At 38.4% G+C, this 20,937-nt stretch overlaps 4 protein-coding genes across 4 annotated transcripts; 2 read left to right on the forward strand and 2 right to left on the reverse strand.

The window, feature by feature from the left end:
• Positions 1–579: 579 nt before the first annotated feature.
• Positions 580–2,115, reverse strand: LOC126918655 (H/ACA ribonucleoprotein complex subunit 1-like). Its single transcript, XM_050726795.1, has 2 exons — positions 1,974–2,115; positions 580–1,469 (listed from the first exon to the last, which is right to left on the reverse strand). Exons 1-2 carry the CDS (start codon positions 1,986–1,988, stop codon positions 690–692), a joined length of 795 nt encoding a protein of 264 aa, XP_050582752.1. The 5' UTR covers positions 1,989–2,115; the 3' UTR covers positions 580–689.
• A 5,119-nt stretch (positions 2,116–7,234) lies between these two features.
• On the forward strand, positions 7,235–8,708 carry LOC126918656 (probable H/ACA ribonucleoprotein complex subunit 1). Its single transcript, XM_050726796.1, has 2 exons — positions 7,235–7,378; positions 7,693–8,708. The coding sequence occupies exons 1-2, from the start codon at positions 7,355–7,357 to the stop codon at positions 8,416–8,418; spliced, it is 750 nt and encodes a 249-aa protein (XP_050582753.1). The 5' UTR covers positions 7,235–7,354; the 3' UTR covers positions 8,419–8,708.
• Positions 8,709–14,043: 5,335 nt separating this feature from the next.
• LOC126918652 (uncharacterized protein PF3D7_1120600) lies at positions 14,044–17,141 on the reverse strand. Its single transcript, XM_050726792.1, has 4 exons — positions 16,957–17,141; positions 16,660–16,833; positions 16,418–16,550; positions 14,044–16,348 (listed from the first exon to the last, which is right to left on the reverse strand). Exons 1-4 carry the CDS (start codon positions 16,990–16,992, stop codon positions 14,616–14,618), a joined length of 2,076 nt encoding a protein of 691 aa, XP_050582749.1. The 5' UTR covers positions 16,993–17,141; the 3' UTR covers positions 14,044–14,615.
• A 235-nt stretch (positions 17,142–17,376) lies between these two features.
• LOC126918653 (protein phosphatase 1H) lies at positions 17,377–20,342 on the forward strand. Its single transcript, XM_050726793.1, has 6 exons — positions 17,377–18,028; positions 18,111–18,368; positions 18,438–18,655; positions 18,729–18,999; positions 19,070–19,329; positions 19,437–20,342. The coding sequence occupies exons 1-6, from the start codon at positions 17,843–17,845 to the stop codon at positions 19,690–19,692; spliced, it is 1,449 nt and encodes a 482-aa protein (XP_050582750.1). The 5' UTR covers positions 17,377–17,842; the 3' UTR covers positions 19,693–20,342.
• The last annotated feature ends 595 nt before the right edge of the window (positions 20,343–20,937 follow it).

Consider the following 20,937-nt stretch of genomic DNA (forward strand, 5'->3'; position numbering starts at 1 on the left):
AGCTGTTAGAGAGCTTTCAGAAGGTGTAATATAAGAGCTCGTGCGGAAATAGAGCGGCATTCGAATGAAATTTCAATCGTTCTACCTCATGAAACGGAACCAAACAAGTACAAACAACGCAAAGGAGTCAAAAGGGAGATAAGCATAACAATTTAATTCATAATGCGCATTTCATCTCGATCTTCCGTGTTTCCGTGGGAAACGTGCATTAAATTAAGAATAGCAAAGGAGAATTGCTCGGTGTTCCTACGGTAACATCACAGGGATATAGTATTTAAACATCTCGATCGAACTATAATTCTAGAAGGATACATCGGCGTCTAAACGTAAAATTGGAAGGTAGGTAGAAGCTCGGGAAGATATGGCCAAGCTCTTGATGGAGAGCGGAATAAACATAAATATACTTTGCGTTTCATACCTTCTTGGAAGATATCTTCTAACCACGCTCATTTACTCGGCGCTATTAAAGAGCAAAGAAGGAAAGCCTATCGTCAAACCTCGAGATACATTTTCAATAGTCTAATCGCTTAACAGTTAAGAGATTTCAAGGTAATCGTTGTAACTAACCAACACGATAGATACAAACACCGTTTAATAATTTAATATTTATTTTGCATAAAAAAATATAATCATTATATACAAATATATGAGTGTGAATGAAGATCCACATCGATGAAGTTCATCCTTATCTAATGATGTAAGCCGAGGGACAGTTCGTGACCTCCAAATCCACCTCCTCCGAATCCACCTCCGTGTCCACCTCCGTATCCACCTCCGAATCCACCTCCAAAACCGCCGCCGCCACCGCCACCGCCACCGCTAACCAAAACAGGGTAGGACTCCTTAACGACGACAGGAACCTTGACTGGGTAAGGAACCTCCTTTTCGATCGCGACCGGAACCTTTACCGGCACGCTAACCGGGAAAGGCACCTTGACGGGCACTTTGACGGGCACGGAATACGGCACTGGGACCGGTTTCTCCACTGGCACCGGTACTGCTTTCTCTACTGGAACTGGGTAAGGTTTCGGTACGTGCACAGGGATTGGGTTGTCCACGGGAATCTTAACTGGGACCGGGTATGGTACAGCTACGTTCCTTTCGACTGGGTACGGTTGTGGTACACGAACTTGATTCTCTCGGTGAATCGTGATACCAGTTATACGACCTCCGTCACCGCCACCACCTCCTCCTCCTCCGCCTCCTCCCAATCCTCCACCTAGACCTCCGCCGAGACCTCCGCCAAGGCCTCCACCGAGACTCAAACCTCCGTGGCCTCCCAGACCTCCGCCGAGACTCAATCCTCCATGACCTCCCAGGCCTCCGTAACTTCCTAGGCCACCGCCGCCTCCAAGACTCAGTTCCAGTCCTCGTTTGCTCTTTTCTTTCGTCTCAATGGCGGGTTTCGTGCTCGACTCCTTGGCATCCCCGGCCAGGGCTGTCGCCACCAAGGCGAGTATTATAAGCTTCTGAAGGTATAAACATGATTAAGTGAACGAACGGTGTATTTCGACAGACGTGATGTATCGTGTGCGGTGTCTGTACGTTTCCTTACGTCGAATGTGATTTACGTTGTTGAAAATAGTTAACTTACATAATATCCTAACAGGAGAAAGTGTGTGGCGAAAGCAATATACGAAGCTCTATCGACAAATGTAATGTATCATGAACATGTTATCATATTATCGATAAGAACACGGCTCTTCTGACTTATGGCTACAACTTTAACACTCTAGACGCGGTTAGGTCGAGAAACGGTGTCTAGGGAACGCGCAATAAAGAACAATAGAAAATAGAAGCTTTCTTCGATGTAGCTCCCTGTTTGAAAAATGTTCCGCAACAATGGAACCGCGTATCGTTGGCGAACTTTCTCCGTTTCTCACCTTACATAATCCCTATCCCTTTGTCCGTTTCGTGTACAATAATCTATGATATGTATCGTGTATGAATATAGTGGGGAACCGCGAGCTCACCTGTGGAGTGCTCATGGTATCGTTCGAAGGTGCACACTGAAGTTACATCGCGCCAATCACTGGCATATATACCGGCACTTTCGCCGTGGCTACTGGCCCACTCCCCGGAAAATCCTACTCGTCCGCCAACATTAAAGTGGACCGATTGTGCTACCACACCGTGCAAAGGCGTTCGTTCGGCGTTAAGCCGTTTTCCCACGGGCTACCAACCAGCTGGTTGATTACTACCGGATCCCCGGATCTGCCGCACGCGTAACATACCCCCTGTACATTCGAACTGTTTCGAATCGCTCTCTTGTCCGTTCACTCGCCGAGGAGGAGCCAGCAATTTAGCGTGCAATGATCGCAGCGACCAGTCTTCTTCGGCGTTTCTTTTTCTTTCACTTCGGAAGGAGCGGCGCGATCGTTACTCGCCTCAGATTCCGTCGTTCTCGCTCGTGCCTCGTAAAAACGATTCCGGACGTAATTCCGATCGAACCTCCTCGGTCTCTTACGCAATGCCTCCGTTCTCGATACGCGGTAATATTTTTCAGATCTCTCCGATAAAACAGAAGAACCGTAAGATCGCTAATTCTCCTTAAAGGGAATTTCTTTCCTTTTCCCCTTTTTTGGTCCTTGCATTGTCCGTATTTTAGCCAGGTATTTGATATCGTTATTACGAAAGCGTTACGTTACGCGGTACTGTCTCCTGTGGCTCGATAAAGCGAATTTAATTGCAATAAATTGCAGCAATGAATTCTTCGATTACGTCGATCAACTAATAGATGTGATTAAACGTCTAACGAAATTTCGTGGCGTGTTAAAGTATTTGCTTATAGCAATTGTACAACGCATAAAGTAACGTTTATATAATCAGATCGAGAGAAAATAAATGTAATGTCAGAACCTGGAATAAGGTTTAATCGATGTGAAGTTGTAAAAGGGGTATAATTAAGGGTTTAATATCGACCGATAACCATTTGTAAAGCCTTGAGTGCTTCGTTTCTTTCACCGGGGCTGCTGAGTGCTTATATCTTCGCTCGTATAATGTAGATCAGAACCTCCAAGCCTCTCATTACGCGATTAAAAATACCTCGCACAAGAAAGTTTTTGGTAATATACGTAACACCGGTGAAAATCGCTGGATCGTTGTCCTCACAAAGGTAATGGCACTTGCGTGCCATTGCACGCGTTTCCAGATATCGAGCTGAACCGTAATTAATCACGAAACGCCGGTTTTTCGTCGATTTCCATCGGTAATGTAGTTGTAATTAAATAAGGAAAAAAATTGTAAATGCGCCACGACGAAACTCGCAAAGGGACGCGACTCGCTGCGAAACTTTCTCCTCTTGTCTCGGACACGCGCATGTTATGTACTTAATTGACTGATTCCCGGCATTATGCTCGATGCTTGGTTAATTAAAAAAGATATATACACGATATGCGAAGGAAGTTGTTAAGCGTCACGGTGAACGACACCATTGTCGCTAACGTCAATGCTACGCCGTCTCTGATCTTTCGTGTTGCGCGTTTCTAGCGGCGGTCGTTTTCTTTTACCCGACGCTTTCCTCGGATTCATGAGACAAAACAGGAAAATAAGTCAGTGTGTCGGATAGGTTTAAGCTTCCTTCGAGCAACAGGTGACTTAATTTTTCGAAAGAAAACAAATTACAATATTCTCGTGCGTTGCGGTAGCCGTGTGAAACGAATCGTTCGTTCGTTCGCCTTTGGCTGATTCATCGGATAGCAAATTGCAACGTTGCGCCGCATTTAAACACGCTAATAATTGGTTTCTATCGTACACATATCGTAGCAATTAACGAGCTGTGGATGTATTATAATCCGATCGATAAACTGGGCGAAGAGGGGAGAAAACGTCTTGCGTTGATGTTAAATCTAGCGATGGTAATTAATAACACAGCTACCGGGAGTGCGTCGATATTTCGTTCAGCTGACAGAAACTTTTCACCAGGACCAGTTTTATAATCATTTTATGGATACTTTGACATTATACGTGACTCTCACTCCTGACATGCTAGCCAATATTTTAACCAGGTTTACGAAATTAATGCAAAGTGATTTGACCAGAGACCACTTTCATTACAAGTATCACTAGCGTACTAGAAAGGAGTCTTCCATCGTGAGCAGAAAAAGTCTCTGCTCAGCTACAACTCTAATGTACCTTTAACATTAACTCGCCTGGCAAAGGGCAAAAATATATCTCGAGATATTCGTCATCGTTTTCTAACGGGAAAGAGAGAAATCGTTAAATTAGATTCTATAGTATCTCTACCACCAATATAATATACTGAACGTTTAAATGCTTAAAATCTTGTTCATTAATATTCACACAATATCGTACTGTTGATAAATATATCGAATAGAGGCTGTAGACAAGTGGAATAAAGGAAGAAGACAAGACGAAGGTGAAAAGGTAAGAAAACGGGTAAAGGTAGACGACGAAACACCTTTTAGCATCCCTTTAGCGAAGGCACGCTAGAACGCGAATTATGTTTGCTTCTAGAGGAAGAGAGGAAGTCGCGAAAAGGGCGAAAAGGGGAGAGGGCGTAACTGGAAAACGGCTTGATAAACACCTTGAGCGAGAACATCCATCCATATATTCATGAGAGCTACGGTCTGGCCGACTCGAAAGCCTTTCCGATTATTGCATAAGGTTACGTTTGCGGTCGGTGAAGCAGAAATGCAGACTTCGCGAAAATTCCGCTCCTACCGTCTGCTTGTACGCTCGTCGACCACAGGGATTTACTTCGTACTCTTTAGGCTGCATTTCTGTAACCGTGGTGCACGAATGCAAAGTTCGAGGGCTTCGATTCCTTCGAACGTGGTCTAAAATCGCGTCTGGCGGTGATTCGAAGGTTCACGATACGATTGAATTAAAACGAGAAAGATCGAGGAAGTGCGTTTTTCCGTAAGCAACACCGATAACATGAGATCGCTCTGGGAAAATGGAAACCAAAGGCACCGATAAAAAATTCATGACGTATCGATAACAGGAAGTACAATATGCAGACGTTTATGTAATTGGTGTGTTACAAATAGCCGTGAATTACTAGAAAGCAAGAACTCTCGGCAGAAATATCGTAGACAAAAATCATACACGAGTATAATAGAATCCCCACGTAATACGATCTCGAGTACTTAACAAAGTTCCGTGTACGTAATATTACGTACAGAGTTGCACGGAGTAAATCGAACGATTTTGGTCAAGCAGATCATAATTAAACACGATTTCTTAACATGTGTCTTTTTATATAAATATTTATGAGGATATTCGAATCATCGATAGATAATCCGCCTGAAATGCTTCAAATTGCTTAACAAATAACGATTCGGTAAAAAGGAAAAAAAGTTGGAGAAACTACATAATTGCGTATTCATCGACGTAAAACGAACGTACGAGCGTTTGCAAAAACCGAAGAAGTGGAAGGTATCGCAGATCGTATTTTACGGATCTTAACACCTTTCACGCGTTTTAATTCTTGGGGGGTAAATGCGGCGTAATAGCAACCCGAAACATATCGGTGCTGACATGGTAATTACAATTAATCGCGGTAAAATTGACCAGGTCGTAGCATGGATCCGTATTATTAGCTTTAAATTCAATGAATGAAACTGCAACGTCGAACAAACACATTCGCGTCACAGTGGCTTGCGCAATTACCAGGTTACCGGCGCGACGTTTCGTCTAATTAAAGTGCGTCGTTATGTCATTTGACGTACGTCTTAACATTTTCTCTTCGACATTCGAGACGATATCTAACCGATATGCCATAGCATAAATTTCCGAACTTTATATTCACCGATCGCTTTCACGTCACGATGACGCACAGACGGCTATCGAACTTCTATCGATAAACTTCGTTCTCATATGGAAATCACTTTCTAGTTCGAGGAGATTGCAACCGCAGCAAATCACTATAAATTCATCGAAAACAATTTAATCCAGGTTGAAGGTGAGACAGAAACTATCGACAAACATCTTCTTCTCACTTTTCATTCAGCCGGATCGGACTAACCCAATCGAACCGACGTCACGATGGCTCGGCCCGTCGAAACGCGTCATGCTAGCACGGCTACGAGTCAAATCAATATTTTCAGATTCAAATATGGAGATTCAAATTCAGATATATGGAAATTTATTCCCGCCGATAAGCCTGATAAACCATGGATACGCAGGGATATTCTAATGCTCTCCAATAGGCGAGATCGAGGTACAAAGTCATTCTGAAATTAACCGCGCCCGTGGGATCTCAGAGCGATAACCAAAAATCGTTGCAGGCGGTAACTCCGAAGCATACGCGAATGAACCGCAAATAACGTTCGATCGGGTAATCGATATATCCGTTACGACGACGATTCCGTTAGTTTTACTTTCAAGAATATAGATCGTTTTATTATTACGATCCTTTGTCGTTTAAAACTTGATCCCCTACTTCGTTTTCAAATAGTTCTTTCCTCGTATCGTACCAATAGTACCGTTACCTTGTATCGAAGAGATCATTAAAGTACGCTAACTGAATTTAATAGGAGCGCATAACCAAGAAGGAACGTTTTATTCCAAACCAAAAAGTTTCCGACGGAATGTAGATTAAACTTACACACACAAGTGTATAGAGAGTTTCGTAGTAAGAGAAGCTCCTTCGTTCTCAGAAGCAATGAGAAAAAGGTGCAAAGATACGGGAGGATGTAACTCGAATGCCTGCGAGAACTTCTAATAATTCGCTTCTCGCTTTAATTAAGCTCTTAATATTAATGAAGCTCTCGGGAATGTGAGTGCAGAGATGTAGGAACGTATTGTGAGAAGTAATCGGATTAAAAAGAGACACCGTCAGAGTCGAATCCGTATTAGTTGCACCGGTTCGTTCTGATGGTTCATCCTGTAATTGAAAACTCGCTGGCTCGGGAAACGTAGGTAAGTAACGAGAAAGTTTGAAGCGATCGCTCTACAATCCGAATCGACATAATCTGAATCGAAATTCGATCGATATTTTTCTTTTTATCGTCCTCCGAAGATTCGACAAATTTCGACTTGTTCTAGATAAAAGTTGGAGGCGCGTCGCTGCACAGAGGTGAAATTAAGAATCGAACGAGACGAAAATGTCTGAAAGGATTTGCCGAATTGTTAAAGAAGCTTTGAAAGCTTAGGCAGCATTCAGGAAGAAATTGAACGAAACGCGAACCGACTTGCTAAATGTTGGCTGACAAAAGCTAACGGAGGAAAGCGTCGTCCACGGCGTCGTTCTCTTCCTTTCCTTCTCTTAACTTCCTACTCCGCAACAATTTCATCGGCACGCTCGAGTTGCCTGCCGGACTGGCGGTTGCGTCCCCTATAAAAGCGAGGGTAGACCATCGAGGAACCAGTGTGCTCACTGTCGACCAACATGAACAGCACAGAGAAGCTGAAAGTGAGTAGCTCCAGTAAGGTAGCCACTTGAATTCCCGTCTCTCGAGCCACGCAAACGAAACTGACGTTACCGGTGAAAATTTGAGCGTGTTGTCGTTCTTCAGGCAATTGGTTAAATCGATCGAAGCATATTCGTCGAATCGGTGTATTTTTCTCCTAAGAAGATCAAATGATACTTATGTTGCACGAGTGTTTTCTCGCTATTCGTCGCTCGTAATAGCGAAAACAAATTTTATCGCCGTCAAAATCCCCTCTGAAACCAATAGAAAACATCATTCAAAACAATGTTAATAATCTATAATTTATTTCCCCCAGATCTTACTTTTCTGCGGCCTGGTACTGTCGGCCGTGGCCGAGGAGGCGAAAAAGACCGCGGAGTCCAGCGCCCAACCAAAAGAGGAGAAGACGAAACGCGGCTTGGAGCTTAGCTTGGGTGATCATGGCTTCGGAGGAGGTTACGGAGGTGGAGGCGGAGGCGGAGGCGGATTTGGCCTTGGAGGCGGTTTCGGAGGCGGCTTTGGTAGCAGCGAACATGTATCCGCGGAACACGTCCCGGCAGTCACGGTCACAAAGACCGTCCACGTGCCAGAACCTTACCCAGTAGAGGTCACAAAACATGTCCCCGTACCCGTCAGTGTACCAGTCAAAGTACCAATCGACAAGCCATATCCTGTCCACGTGCCTCAGCCGTACCCTGTTACAGTCGAAAAGCCCGTGCCTTACCCGGTCGAGAAGCCAATACCTTACCCTGTGAAGGTGCCCGTCAAGGTGCCAATAAAGGTGCCTCTGCCGGTCAAGGTACCTGTCAAGGTACCGGTCACTGTACCAAAACCAGTGCCCTACCCTGTTAAGGTGCCCGTGGTCGTGAAGGAGGCTGTACCTATTGTCGTGAAGGAACACGGAGGTGGATTCGGAGGTGGTTTCGGAGGTGGACTCGGTGGAGGATACGGAGGTGGACACGGAGGTGGATTCGGTGGTGGACTGTCTTTAGGAGGTGGTCACGATCTTGGCGGAGGTTATGGAGGTTACGAGCATTTGTGAAGCAAAGGCTTGTACTCGGTAGAGTATCAAAGTCTTTGACCTTCTACGTACGTCTTGTCCATCGATCGCAACAAGACGCAATTGCTGATTTCGTGAATCCGGTCATCCGAGATCACGAGACGCTTGCTGGTCGAAACGTGAACACCAATCGACGAACAAGCGTGCCCTTCGTAGTAGACGTCAGTCGAATATACCAATATTGTATTCACCGTGATCCCGAATCTTAAATTTTATTGTATAATATGTTTTTTTATAAATGAATAAAGCGATATTTTTTTATACATAACAAAGCGATTACGCAACCTTCGCAGACATAAGATTGCTCGATAAGGAAAAAAACTGTGTTGGCGGTTACGCGATCGGGAGGAATCGCGATAGAACTTTCACCGATTAATGTTACGTTATGAGGTACACTTGCTTTACCGTGAGCGAAATGTCAGCGAGAAAAAGGCTCGTATGAATTGTACGGTCGTTAACGCGAATAGAATCGCCACGCAAATTAATAGCGTAGAAAGGGAAAACGAAATGAACGTTCGACTGCGTAAAAACTTGTACCGCGGAGTTTGACGACGTTTACGCCCGCCGTTCTCTTCGAGCAATCTCGATGTTTCCACCATTCCAACCCTTGTCTTCTTTCTTCGTGTTTCATGCAAATCTTACACAACGATGCTACTTCTCGAGCTAATCAATTTTCTATAGAATTTTTCCGAATCGAAATGTCTTCTCCGAACTTAACGACATTTCCTCGATAAACATGACATTATCCGAACAAATCATAATTCCTAGTAATTACCAAACGAAGAACCCTTTCTCCTCTTAGCCTGATTTCATTTCCGCGTGCAACGTTCGTTTCCCCTTTACGCTCTCGCTAATCAGATAACAAATAGAAACTGAAAGTGACTTCGGTGTCCGTATGATCGAATTTTAAAATCTGGGAAAAGCGTGTTCGACGGGCGTCGAGAGCGCAACGTTGGAGTATGTTACGTGTACACGCGGTACGAAATTACAGAAGCGTGTCGCGTACGTACGCGACTGTGGTTTGCTTGGCTCAGCGAATTCGCCAGAAACGAGGAGACGTGCTTACGACAATTTCAGCTCATTGACGAATGCCCTCTGCGAATATCCGTTCTATCGACCTTGTTCAACGATCAAGGGAAACTACGTCGAAGCAGCACAATCGTGTTTCCAACATTCGCCTATCGATTGCAAAATTATATTGGAGCATCCTGCTCGCTATTTCGAACCGCATGCCGAAGAAATTATCGCTGATTTAGAGAAACAAGCGAGTTGCTGCTGCCACGAGTTGCATAATTGTACTTAATTGACGGGATGAATAGTAGATTGTACACGGTTCAACTTGCTTCGCATCGAGCGAAATATCAGGAAATGATCGAATCGAATCGTAACAAAAACTAAACGGTATCTGATTCGTTTAATTAATGAACGCTTTCGATAGTGAAATTGAATTTTCGACGATACGGAACGTGAAGAGGGGGTGGCTACCGCGGATAGTACACCTGTTTTAATAATAAGCAATTTATAAACCACGGTGAAACGGGTTACGGGTTCGTTACTGCATAATATTTACCAGGTCTTTAAGATACAACAACCATTAGCCAGGTTTATCTCCTAGCGACCAGGCGAGTTTTAAAACGTGCTAACCGATGCTTTCGTATATAGCAAGACACGCAGATTGTTGGTTAGCAAATCCCGTTATTTAACGTGCCGCAAGCCAGGTAATCATATTTAATGGTCTAGGAAGTTCGCGTAAGAGAGAAAGAGAAAGAGAGATTTCTTCGATCAGCCGGAGAATGCATATGGTTGGCGTTCGCGTGCAAAGAGGAACGATGCAGATATGATGTTGCCTCAACCATACACGTTGGTACCTCTGGTATGTCGATTGCATACGACAAGTTACGTTTCTGTCAATTGTGAAGTAAACGTTTTTTCTTTTTTTCTTTTTTTTTTTTGCTCGAACGCGTTATTTTTTCTCGTGTATCATTTTCACTTGTTTCGCGTTTAAATCGAGCAAAACGATTTTTAACGTGTACGCAACGTAAAATATTATCACGAACTGTAACGTATGATAGAAGGATACTCGTAATTAGCTTTAAGGAAACACCATTGACTGTGACTAATACTTTCCATATCTATATTATGCAATCTCTCAATCATTTCGTACCTTGCACGATCGTAAGATTATATGCAAATACTTGAAACTGCGCTAAATTTAAAGCACACTTAGATCGATCGATAAATCCTCGAATTTTCCATTGTTTTGTTCCCTGTGTTTGTTCAACGGAAGATAAATATAAATCCTTCAAAAGTTGCATGCTTTCATTTACCGCGTTTCGAATTTCGTGCCGAGTCGCTCTCTAATAACTACGTAAGAAAATTCCCAATTATTTATTCGCATGGCACAGGCAAGCAACTTCTGTGCTTCCTCGTTCTTCAGAAATTGGCGCGAAATCGTTGAACACCAGGTGTTTCCGAGAAATCAGAACGTGCTGCAGCTCGACGTAGACGCGTCTACCCATGTTACGCAACATGCTTTAGAACGATGTGTCTTATTTTTCTTTCGTCTTTTCTTTTTCGTTTTACAACGTACAAAATCGTGACTTGGCGTTTGCATCAATCTCTATTGTGCCTCTTCTATGGAGATACTTGGAAGAGACGAATAAGGAGGTACCTTCACATTCGCACTACTTTTTATTCTGATATACGTGGAAATCCGCGCGTTGCGTCAGGAGCTTCCCACTATACATACGCACCGATTGCGACGTTATGTTATCGTGCAATCTCCTCGCGTTATTATTTCCGCTATTTGCCCGATTTTACACGCTAGCCTCGCGTGCTTCGTTTTACACCGTGATCCGATTCATAAGATATAAAGTTTCGTTAATGATCTACACTGGGAGAACAATTTTTTGTACGCATATCACAAAAAATCAACGATAAAAACTGTTGCGTTTATAAAGAATACATTAACGTAACCGCTTTTAGTTTTGTACTAACTTCTTTCCCTTAACTAGCGTAACTTTAATAGTAACCGTTAAAGGTATCTTTTATTTCTTTAGATTTTCTATTTGGCGTTCATTTAGATTCGTTAAAGAAATCATTGTGAACTAGAAGTAACAAGAATACCATACGAATAGATTCGAAAGTGACGTTTGATAGCAAACGTATCAACGTTAAAATAATAAAGCTGTACTTTCTTGTTTTAATTAGAAAGACACGGGGGCTATTATTATTGTTTTTATTGCAAAACGTTCATATGGTTGCCTGATATAATAATGTAGCAAGAATGCGAACTAGTTTGCCACACGTATGATGAAACATTTGAACCTTTGATTTCGTACTGACTTAGTTTCCTTCTTTTTCTTTTTTTTTTTTTTCCTTTTGCAAATGACGAAACATCTCTTATTTGCTGTACAGCGCATACATTTCTGATATTCCCCTTCACTTTCTACGTAAACGTATAAACTTGCTATACGTGTCAACAAAATCGAGCAAATGGAATATCTTCATGGAAAATGGAAATTTATAATACATCCGTAATGTAGGAAGTAGGAATACTCTCGAGAAAAGTTTCGGTTCAAACTCGCAAAACAACCGGAACAGGAATCTTTAAATTTTTTAGCACGTCACAAATATGTGGATAGAAACTGTCACATGCCTATCTAACAGCGTATTCTATATTTCCGTTGTCTGTCCCTTTCTTATAGATTTGCAAAATCTCTAGCATTCCATACCGGTATACAACGCGTTGCAACGTGAAGGGAATATGCAATCCTTCGTTCTATACGATCAGTCACGTTCGACGATAGACTCTACCTTGTTTGCACTAGAAATGATCGTCAACATTACGTTAATATTGGTTCTGTCAACGCGCACGCATCTCGAGTTTGCGTTTTACTTGCTCGCACCCCTTTGCCTTGTTGCATCGTGAAAAAAATGGAACATAAATTAATGAAAGAATGAAACGATACTGAGACGAAACGAAGTGGAAGATTCGTAAGATCGTAATATCGTGAAATTGACAGCCTTAAAGAAGATATTTAACTAGTTACGTTAACGAAGAACTTTTCCTGCAATTTACAGCACAATTCTAATGAGAAACAGAGTTGTAACTAAAATAAGACCGTAACTTCATCGTAATTACTAGACCGTAATTTCACAGGGGTGCGACAAATTACTTCCACCACCTAAGCCATGTTCCTGCCTGATAAAACTTTATCGAATTCCTGAAGGAAAAGAGGAGCCACGTGGAAAATAACACCCGTTTAATCAACATTATTGAAAATAAGGAAACTGGGACTACGTTTGTTACGAATAATCGACAAATTTTCTTCTATCTTTCGCTATTCGCGCGCGGTGTTTGAATTTTCTATTTAAACGTTAAATCGACGCTACTCTATCGCATTTCATTTTTCCATTGTTATTAATGCCAAAGTAGTCAAAGAGTACAAACAGAAACAGATAAACGGCATTCCTCTGTAAAGAAAAATATATATGTATAATTATATAACCTTGCTATTTCCATATTATACATATTCATATACATATATGTTTATATATACATATTCGATCAGAGAAATCACCGCGAAGAGCTGTAGCAACGGTGACATCTGAATTTATTACCGTATTAACTGGTACATCATGTTGTGGAATTCTAAATGTAACTTTCATCGGAAATGGACTAGATAGAAATGCCTTATGTTGCGCAACGCGTCACAGGATTATATGTACTCATTTAAATTCCACTCGAATCTTTGTCAACAATCTGTCTCGCATGATGCAGAGTGTCTACTATCGGCTTTTCTGTTACCGTACAAAGTTACCGGTCTCCCTCCCTTTTGTATCTTTTATTTGCATCGTCGCGGAGAAACTTTCCAAGTTCCACGGCACCGGAACCATCCATCGCGATCGAAAGTTCCTTGTACCAAGACCGTCGTCGTTCTGAAAAATCTTTCCGGTGTGTGTGCATGGTGTCGTAATGCCTGCGCTACAGCATTCGTACACGCGGCCACAAAGTCAATGAGATTACGCAGACCAACCCATGCATTTCCTAGGTCGTACGAGATCGCTTGTGCGTTACAAGTGCACAAGCGTCGATCGAACGTTCGATCTTTACTTCCGCACCGTTCCCATCTCTTTGAATCGTAATAGATATTATACAAGTGTAAATGCTATGCGTGTTATTCTCTCGTTTTTATTTCTTTTTAAGAAAAAGTCGTTCTACGTTTCGCGATTTCGCGAAATTTAAGAACGATTAAGGAATATATCGTACAGGTTTTATCGAGTGTACGAATTAGCGAAATTATGAAGAATCGAAAGCTCTTCCGCATATTAACGAACGATAAAAATCGGAAACGAAAGTAGAGAAGTCAGTGATTTAGAATGTAGAATGCTCGTAAAGTAAAATACACAAGACAGGTACGTAAGTACGTATTTGAGTAATATATCATCTCTAAGTAATATATGATTGTCTTACAAAAAACAGATCAGATATAAATGATACTTCAATCGTGTGGTTTTATTCTCTGTTGTAATTTATAAAGCTAAATCATACACGATATACTTGAAGTATTAAATCTAAATAGTGAAAATAATATACATGGAAAATATAGGATAGTACTATATCTACAATTTTATTTTAAGATCATTATTTACAAAGCAACATAGTGAATTAAAGCTATTTGATATTACAGACAGTATTCGTGTGTAAAAATTGCTTTTAACATTGTCACTATTAATAATTTACTACATATCTTAGTTTCCAACTTAGTTCCTGGTAACTTAGTTTCCAACAGGACTGTAAAGAATATAATTTTTACAGGCACTTATTAGATAAAGAATTTTAAAGTCGTATAAATACTTTCATAGAAACTGATGTTCATATACTTCCATATTTCTATTCAATCCAATATCAATCTATTCAATAGTTCTACGTAATTTTAAAAGCAGATGAGAATCAGTAACCAATTTTCTTCAAATCTATAATTACGTACTTTTCGTTTCTTTACATCCTATAATTACAGAGAAAAATACGACTTATTTCAACTCTATAGTATAGGAATGTTGTACAAAAAGTATTTTATGTCCAACCGTTGGAAGACAGTGCTCGTGAAATATATTTACAATTACCTAATTATAAATATAATTATTATAATTATGTATATTACTTAAAAATTATATTAACCAGGATTCATAACGTTAATCATGTTAACTATAGTCTCATTTTTCGTAGCAGGTATATCATTATCATTTGTGTTATCATTTAAATTAGATTCTTTGTCGATTATTTGATTTTTAGAATATACAGAATTAGATACATCAGACATGTGATCGTTTTCAATTAATCTATTTGCATCTACATGTGTATTGATAGGTACTATACTATCTTTTAATATGTTAGAACTATTGTTGCTATTAACAGTATTAAGGCTTGTAGCGGCAGTGTGTTTTAAAGCCAAATATTCATCGACGGAACCCATCGGATGTTTTTCGATAACTTTATTATTAGTTGCCTGTACTACAGGTAGTGACGAAGGAAAATTTTTATTCGGAGACGTACTAAGCTTAGAAAGTCTTTGGCGTTCCCTTAATCGTTTACGAATTTCCGACTGGATCTTTGATTCTTTTATTACATTTTGTACATCGTCCGTTTGATAATAACGACTTGCCCAAGTTTCGGTTCCATTCGATTTCTGTGGGGAATTTGTTTCCATTTGCGATTTGCATTCCTTCTGTTCCACAACTTTATTATTTTTATCATTCTCACTATTTTCTATATCATCCATATCATCGCAATAGTCATCTAAATCAATTATTTCATCTAAGTCAATGGATTTTTCTTCATCTAAACCTACTTTGCTTGAAATACTTGTTTCGGTAGAATCGTGTTTATCTGAAGGATTATTATGCGTTATTTTTGATTTAATATTATTTTCGTGTACTTTATCATCTAAGTTCACATCTTGTGACGAACAATCGTCACCTTCTGTGGCTTTCATATTTTGACTAGCATTACTTGATTTTATACTATCTGTATCGATTTTGGAAGTTATATTTTTTGATTGCTCTTTTATATGCGACTTTTTCTTCGTTTTTCGCCTCTTACAACTAGATTTTGATTGACTATCCTTACAAAGTATATTATTGCTATAATTACATTTAAGAGTTTCAGTTTTATGTGTATTATCTATTTCTTTATCTGTTTCTGTTGAACTTTTAGTTACTTTATTTCCCTTCGAGTTTTCTATACTATTAACATTACAAATATTATTTAAATCTCCATTCTCAGTATGATTAATATTGTCTTTGGTCTCTATAACTCGTTCGTTTTGTAATTTTTTATTTACACGCACACCACTATGAGATTCTGCTTCACTATCACTAGACAATAACTCGATAGTCGGAGTTGGTTGAACAACTAATACAACATCTTCGTCTTCGGCAATTGTATTCTGCTGAGCACTAATAATTCTCTCCAATTGCCTTCTACAATTTTCTTTTTCTTTTATCTCATCTTGCTCAGTTTTAGCCGCAGCATTTTCATTTGATGTATCGTTACTTGCCACAGATTTAGAAGTATCCGGTATTACATCTTCCTCTTTCCTTATCAAAGCTCTTATTGCCCTTGCACGCATTTCTAACTCTAACAAATCCAATAAGCTATCGCCGTCCTTTTCTTTACTTTTATCCATAACATTCTCCTTCTTTACTTGTATATCTTTATGAATGCAATCAGGAATTTTCTTACAAGTAGACTTATTATCACTTTTTTTATTAAGTTGAGATTTTCCTTTTTGTTTGATTCTCTCTTTCTTTATTTTTCCCTTAGGTAATTTTGAACCATCTTCCTTTTTACATATTTCATCATCGGTAAACCATTCCTCTGTATCTGAGATAATTTCCAACGAGGGTCCTATAATTATTTGTATACCATATATAAATTGCCACTAGTAAGTCCTAAAACACATAACGGTAAACATACCTGAATCATCTGATTCATTTGTATCTGATGATTCTAACATAGGTTTCCCATTTAAGATACACAATATACGGCTTTTTGACATGCCACTTAATTCATTAGCGCACCATTTTTCTAACTGTCCAAAATCCATTTTCTAAAAGGAATAATTCTGTGAATTACATTGTATAAAATAAATTACTTGGTTCTAATAAATAGATGAGAAACGACAGTCTACTAACACACGATGTCAAGAATTGGTATACCTTTAATGTTTGAGGTAACATCATTTGTATTTTTTCAGCTTTAACTGATTTAAAAAGTTGACGGGCTAATTCCTTGCGATCTGATAAATATTCCTTAATTGGTTTTAAATCTCTAGCATCTACTTCTTCGTCAGATGATAGAGAAGAAGAAGTGCCAGATGAACTACTAGCTTCCTAAAATTTAATATTATCTTTCTATTAATTAAACTGTATGAATATTTACTCAGAAGAAGTATTCACAAGAAGTATATAAATGTTGATAAACCACACTGAAATAATATGAAAGAAAGTAATTACCTCACTACTGTATGCATTCTTCTTCCCTTTTGACATATTTGATTTACGAAATATTCAATATGTATTAAATTTCTACAAACAATTCGTATAAATAACACTCCAATTATACGACTTCTTATGATGTCGTACAAATGTTGCCTGCTTTCTGTATATATGTGTTTTTAAACCCTAAATATACAGCAATACAAACGTGAACTAAAAAAAACATAGATGTATCATCTTATAGAGTTTTGTGACTCATATTCTGAAATACCGATCATGCAAAAAGCCAAATTTCTACCAAGCGAACATTGTCTCATTCTGTCTTAATCCATACCACGTCGGTAACATCATCTAGCAACGCTAAAATCTCAAATAAGGATCTCAGAATCCTTAAGAACGTGGAATATGAAAATATATTCGATGTAAAATCTATGTTGCGAGTTGTTTACGGTCAAACAGCTACCTGCTACTGCTACTCGTGTCAGGGAATAACCTATCTTATTGTTGACAATCATTTGTCAACAAGATGATACCAATTAAAGGAAACACAGACTTATGAATAGTTCGAAGCATAGCCATATAGAAATATTTTATTTTTAAAGATAGTATTAGTGGTATTATAAGAAAATTGTTCCTTGCGCGGAATTAGTTTTGTGATTAATAATTGACAGATGACAGATAACCAAGTTAACAATTAAAATTTGTACTTCCTGCTTTCTAATGTTGTACATAGACGCGAATTCGTGTCTTTCGATAAAAAGTGAAACAGACTCAATTGTTATCACTAGAAGTGATATCTCCCTTTCAAGATATGTTTCATGATAAAGTCTATTAAATTCATCGTATATGTGCTATATTTCTGATTTCTGTATACACAAATAATAATAAAAAATAATAATCAAAAATGCTGAACAGAGTTAAATCAGTATTGATGAATGTTGTGGGTGGAAGTGAGCTCGGTCTGCAATATCCTACTGACTCAGATAACGAAGCAGTAACAGATTATCTTAATTTAAACATTGTTGCAGAAGTAGAAAATAAACCATATAGTAGACCCAGTTTTCTAGGATTAACAACAGAAGAAACTCAAGTAAGTATTTAGAAGTATCATCATTGTCAGGATATGTAATAATAAGTAATAAAAACACCTTTAATATTTATGTAATCAATAGGTAAGTGCTGATCATAGGGTAAGACCAATTATAGTTCCAAGGGATTTGAGTCGGTTACCATGGTGTGCTGGCTATGCAGAATGCATAAATGCTGGAAAAAGCACATGGAACGAAGATCAAACTTCTGCAACCAGGGGAGACCTCAAATTATCAGATGTTAATGTTACTTTACCTTACGTCATATTCTCTATGTTTGATGGGCATGCTGGCTATCAAGTGGCTTTAACGGCAAGACTACACTTACATAGGATAATCCTTGTAAGAACAAATAAAGATTTTGCTGATATATTTCAACTTCAAATTTTTAAACCTAAATTGTTTTTCTAGGGAAGATTAATGGCAATACCTGGCAATATGCTGTTAAATGAAGATGAAGATGAACTGATCAAAGGAAGAGATTTAGTAATTGGTGCTATTGAATTAGCATATAGACAAATGGATCAAATGGTAGAAGCACAAGCTCAAGGAGGAGGTGGAGGTTGCACAGCAATTACCATTCTATTTCTCAATGGTAGATTATATGCCGCAGGTGCTGGTGATTCAAGGTAATAATGCCAACAGTTAAATTTCTAATATGGGTGATAAAAATTAGAATATTACCAAATGTACACTTGACAGAGCTGTATTAGTTTTGGGAGACAGTCAGCGCGCATTAACAAGAGATCATACCCCTGATTCAGAATCGAATCGTGTGAGGGCATTAGGTTTTCTAAGAAGTACCGAATTGTTGAAGGGCCATTTCACACCACTAGAATTTAGAAAACGACCTTTGCAAAAAGAATTAGGATCTATGGTTTTGTATAGAGAACCTTTTATGACTGGTTGGGCGTATAAAGTCTTAACGCTCTCTGATTTGAAGCTACCTCTTATCTCTGGACATGGCAAAAGGGTAAACATTCTCAATATCAGAAAATATTGTGAATTAGTTAAAAAAGATTTAATATATTTTTACTATATAGAGTCGTGTAATGGGTACTATAGGAGTAACGCGTGGTTTTGGAGACCATGGCTTAAAAGCAGCAAGTACAGGAGTTAATATAAAACCATTCCTATCATCACAACCCGAAGTGCAGTCTATAAATTTAGATAGTTGTAATCTCACAGAACGTGATTGCATTATTGTAGCTACAGATGGACTTTGGGATGTTGTATCAGATAAGACGGCAGCAAATATACTTAGAAAGACACTTACTCCAGATAATCCATCATTAGAATACAGGTATTTTTTCTTTTCTTTTTTTTTTTGTTTTTAGAAATTAGAGAATTTGTATGAATTAAAGTTCGTAGTAATTAAAAATAAAGGTTATAAAATTATCCGTTTTACAGACTCACAATGGGTGCTCAAGAATTGGTACAAGCGGCACGTGGTAGATTAGTGGGACGAGCTTGGGTTGGTAAATCAGAAAATCTTGAAGAAACCGATGAAAAGTTTTCACCTATGGCATCGGTTGATGATATCAGTGTCTTAGTGGTACCGTTATATCCTTACTTGTGCGAACATAAACAATGGTTGAAAACAACGCAACAAGAAAGAAGATATTCTATGGATTCATTACACATATCAGTTAATAATTCTGTATAATAGATGATCAAAACTGTAGATATTGATTACATTATGTTTAAGTAGGAATGTTACAGTTGAGATCAAGTGTATATTCACGAATTAACACCATGATTAATCACCAAAATATTGTTGCTTTTACATTGCTTTTAACAAATAATATTTATATATATTGAATTTTTAAGCTATCTAGCAGTTATTTTAAGAGTGATAATTTATTATATACTGCCACTTCATAAAAGTGTAATTAAGAAATGCCATGATTATTTAACAAAACATTCCAATTGTAGAGTGTTGAATACAATGTAATTTAAATTTTAAATAGAACACAGCACCCAAAGTAGAGATAAAGTCTGTATAATTTTTAAATTGTACACATTTATCATGAGAATTGTAAGGAAAGTGTCGTAAACAAAATTTGTATGAAGATAATCTTACTATAAACATACTTTGTTCTGAGTGATTTTACCTGTCTGTCTTATATTTATTTTCACTTTAAAATGATCAAACTGAGATAAATATAAATTGTAGCTAAGCAGTTGATTCGTGTAAGATATTAAAGGAGGTAAGAAAAAGATTTAAATATATTTTATCTCACCTTCGTATAATCTATTTTGATTTTGATGTAATCAGTGTAACTAAAACATTAAATAAACGTTATACTGCATTTATTTAAATGAGTTTAAAATTATTCTGAACTCTTAATTTTCTCTAACTTAATACACATACTTTATTTCTACTTTAAACTATACATATTTCAAATGTATGTAATTGATATATTCAACAATATGATTTGTTATTCAATAAAACGAAGAAAATCGCAAATAAAATTTATCTACGACTTACATTGCGATTTCCATTCCAGGGTAAATGATCCATCGATGCTCATTTCAACGTTCTACACTTATTTCACTTCACATTTAGAGTATTATACATTTCAATTTTTGTACATTACGCTGTCTGTAAGACTATTCGATCGCGTAAGTTGAACAACTTTTTAATATAAATTTATATCATTAAAATCTCAACATCTTTTCAGACCGACGCGACGCGTTTAAGTTGAGTCACGTGACGTGAACTTTTCAAATTTTTCAACGAATATTGTAGTGCGCATGCGTTGCGTCTAATTTAAATTTGAAATATAATGTAGTATATTCTTTACATTCGTCTATATTAATAGTTCGACAGTTTATATATTTTACAATATATTATTTATGAAATATTTTTATATTTAAAGATATATATGTGTAGATTACATGTAAAGAA

Source organism: Bombus affinis, chromosome 7, assembly GCF_024516045.1.
Source record: "Bombus affinis isolate iyBomAffi1 chromosome 7, iyBomAffi1.2, whole genome shotgun sequence".
Classification (NCBI taxonomy): domain Eukaryota; kingdom Metazoa; phylum Arthropoda; class Insecta; order Hymenoptera; family Apidae; genus Bombus; species Bombus affinis.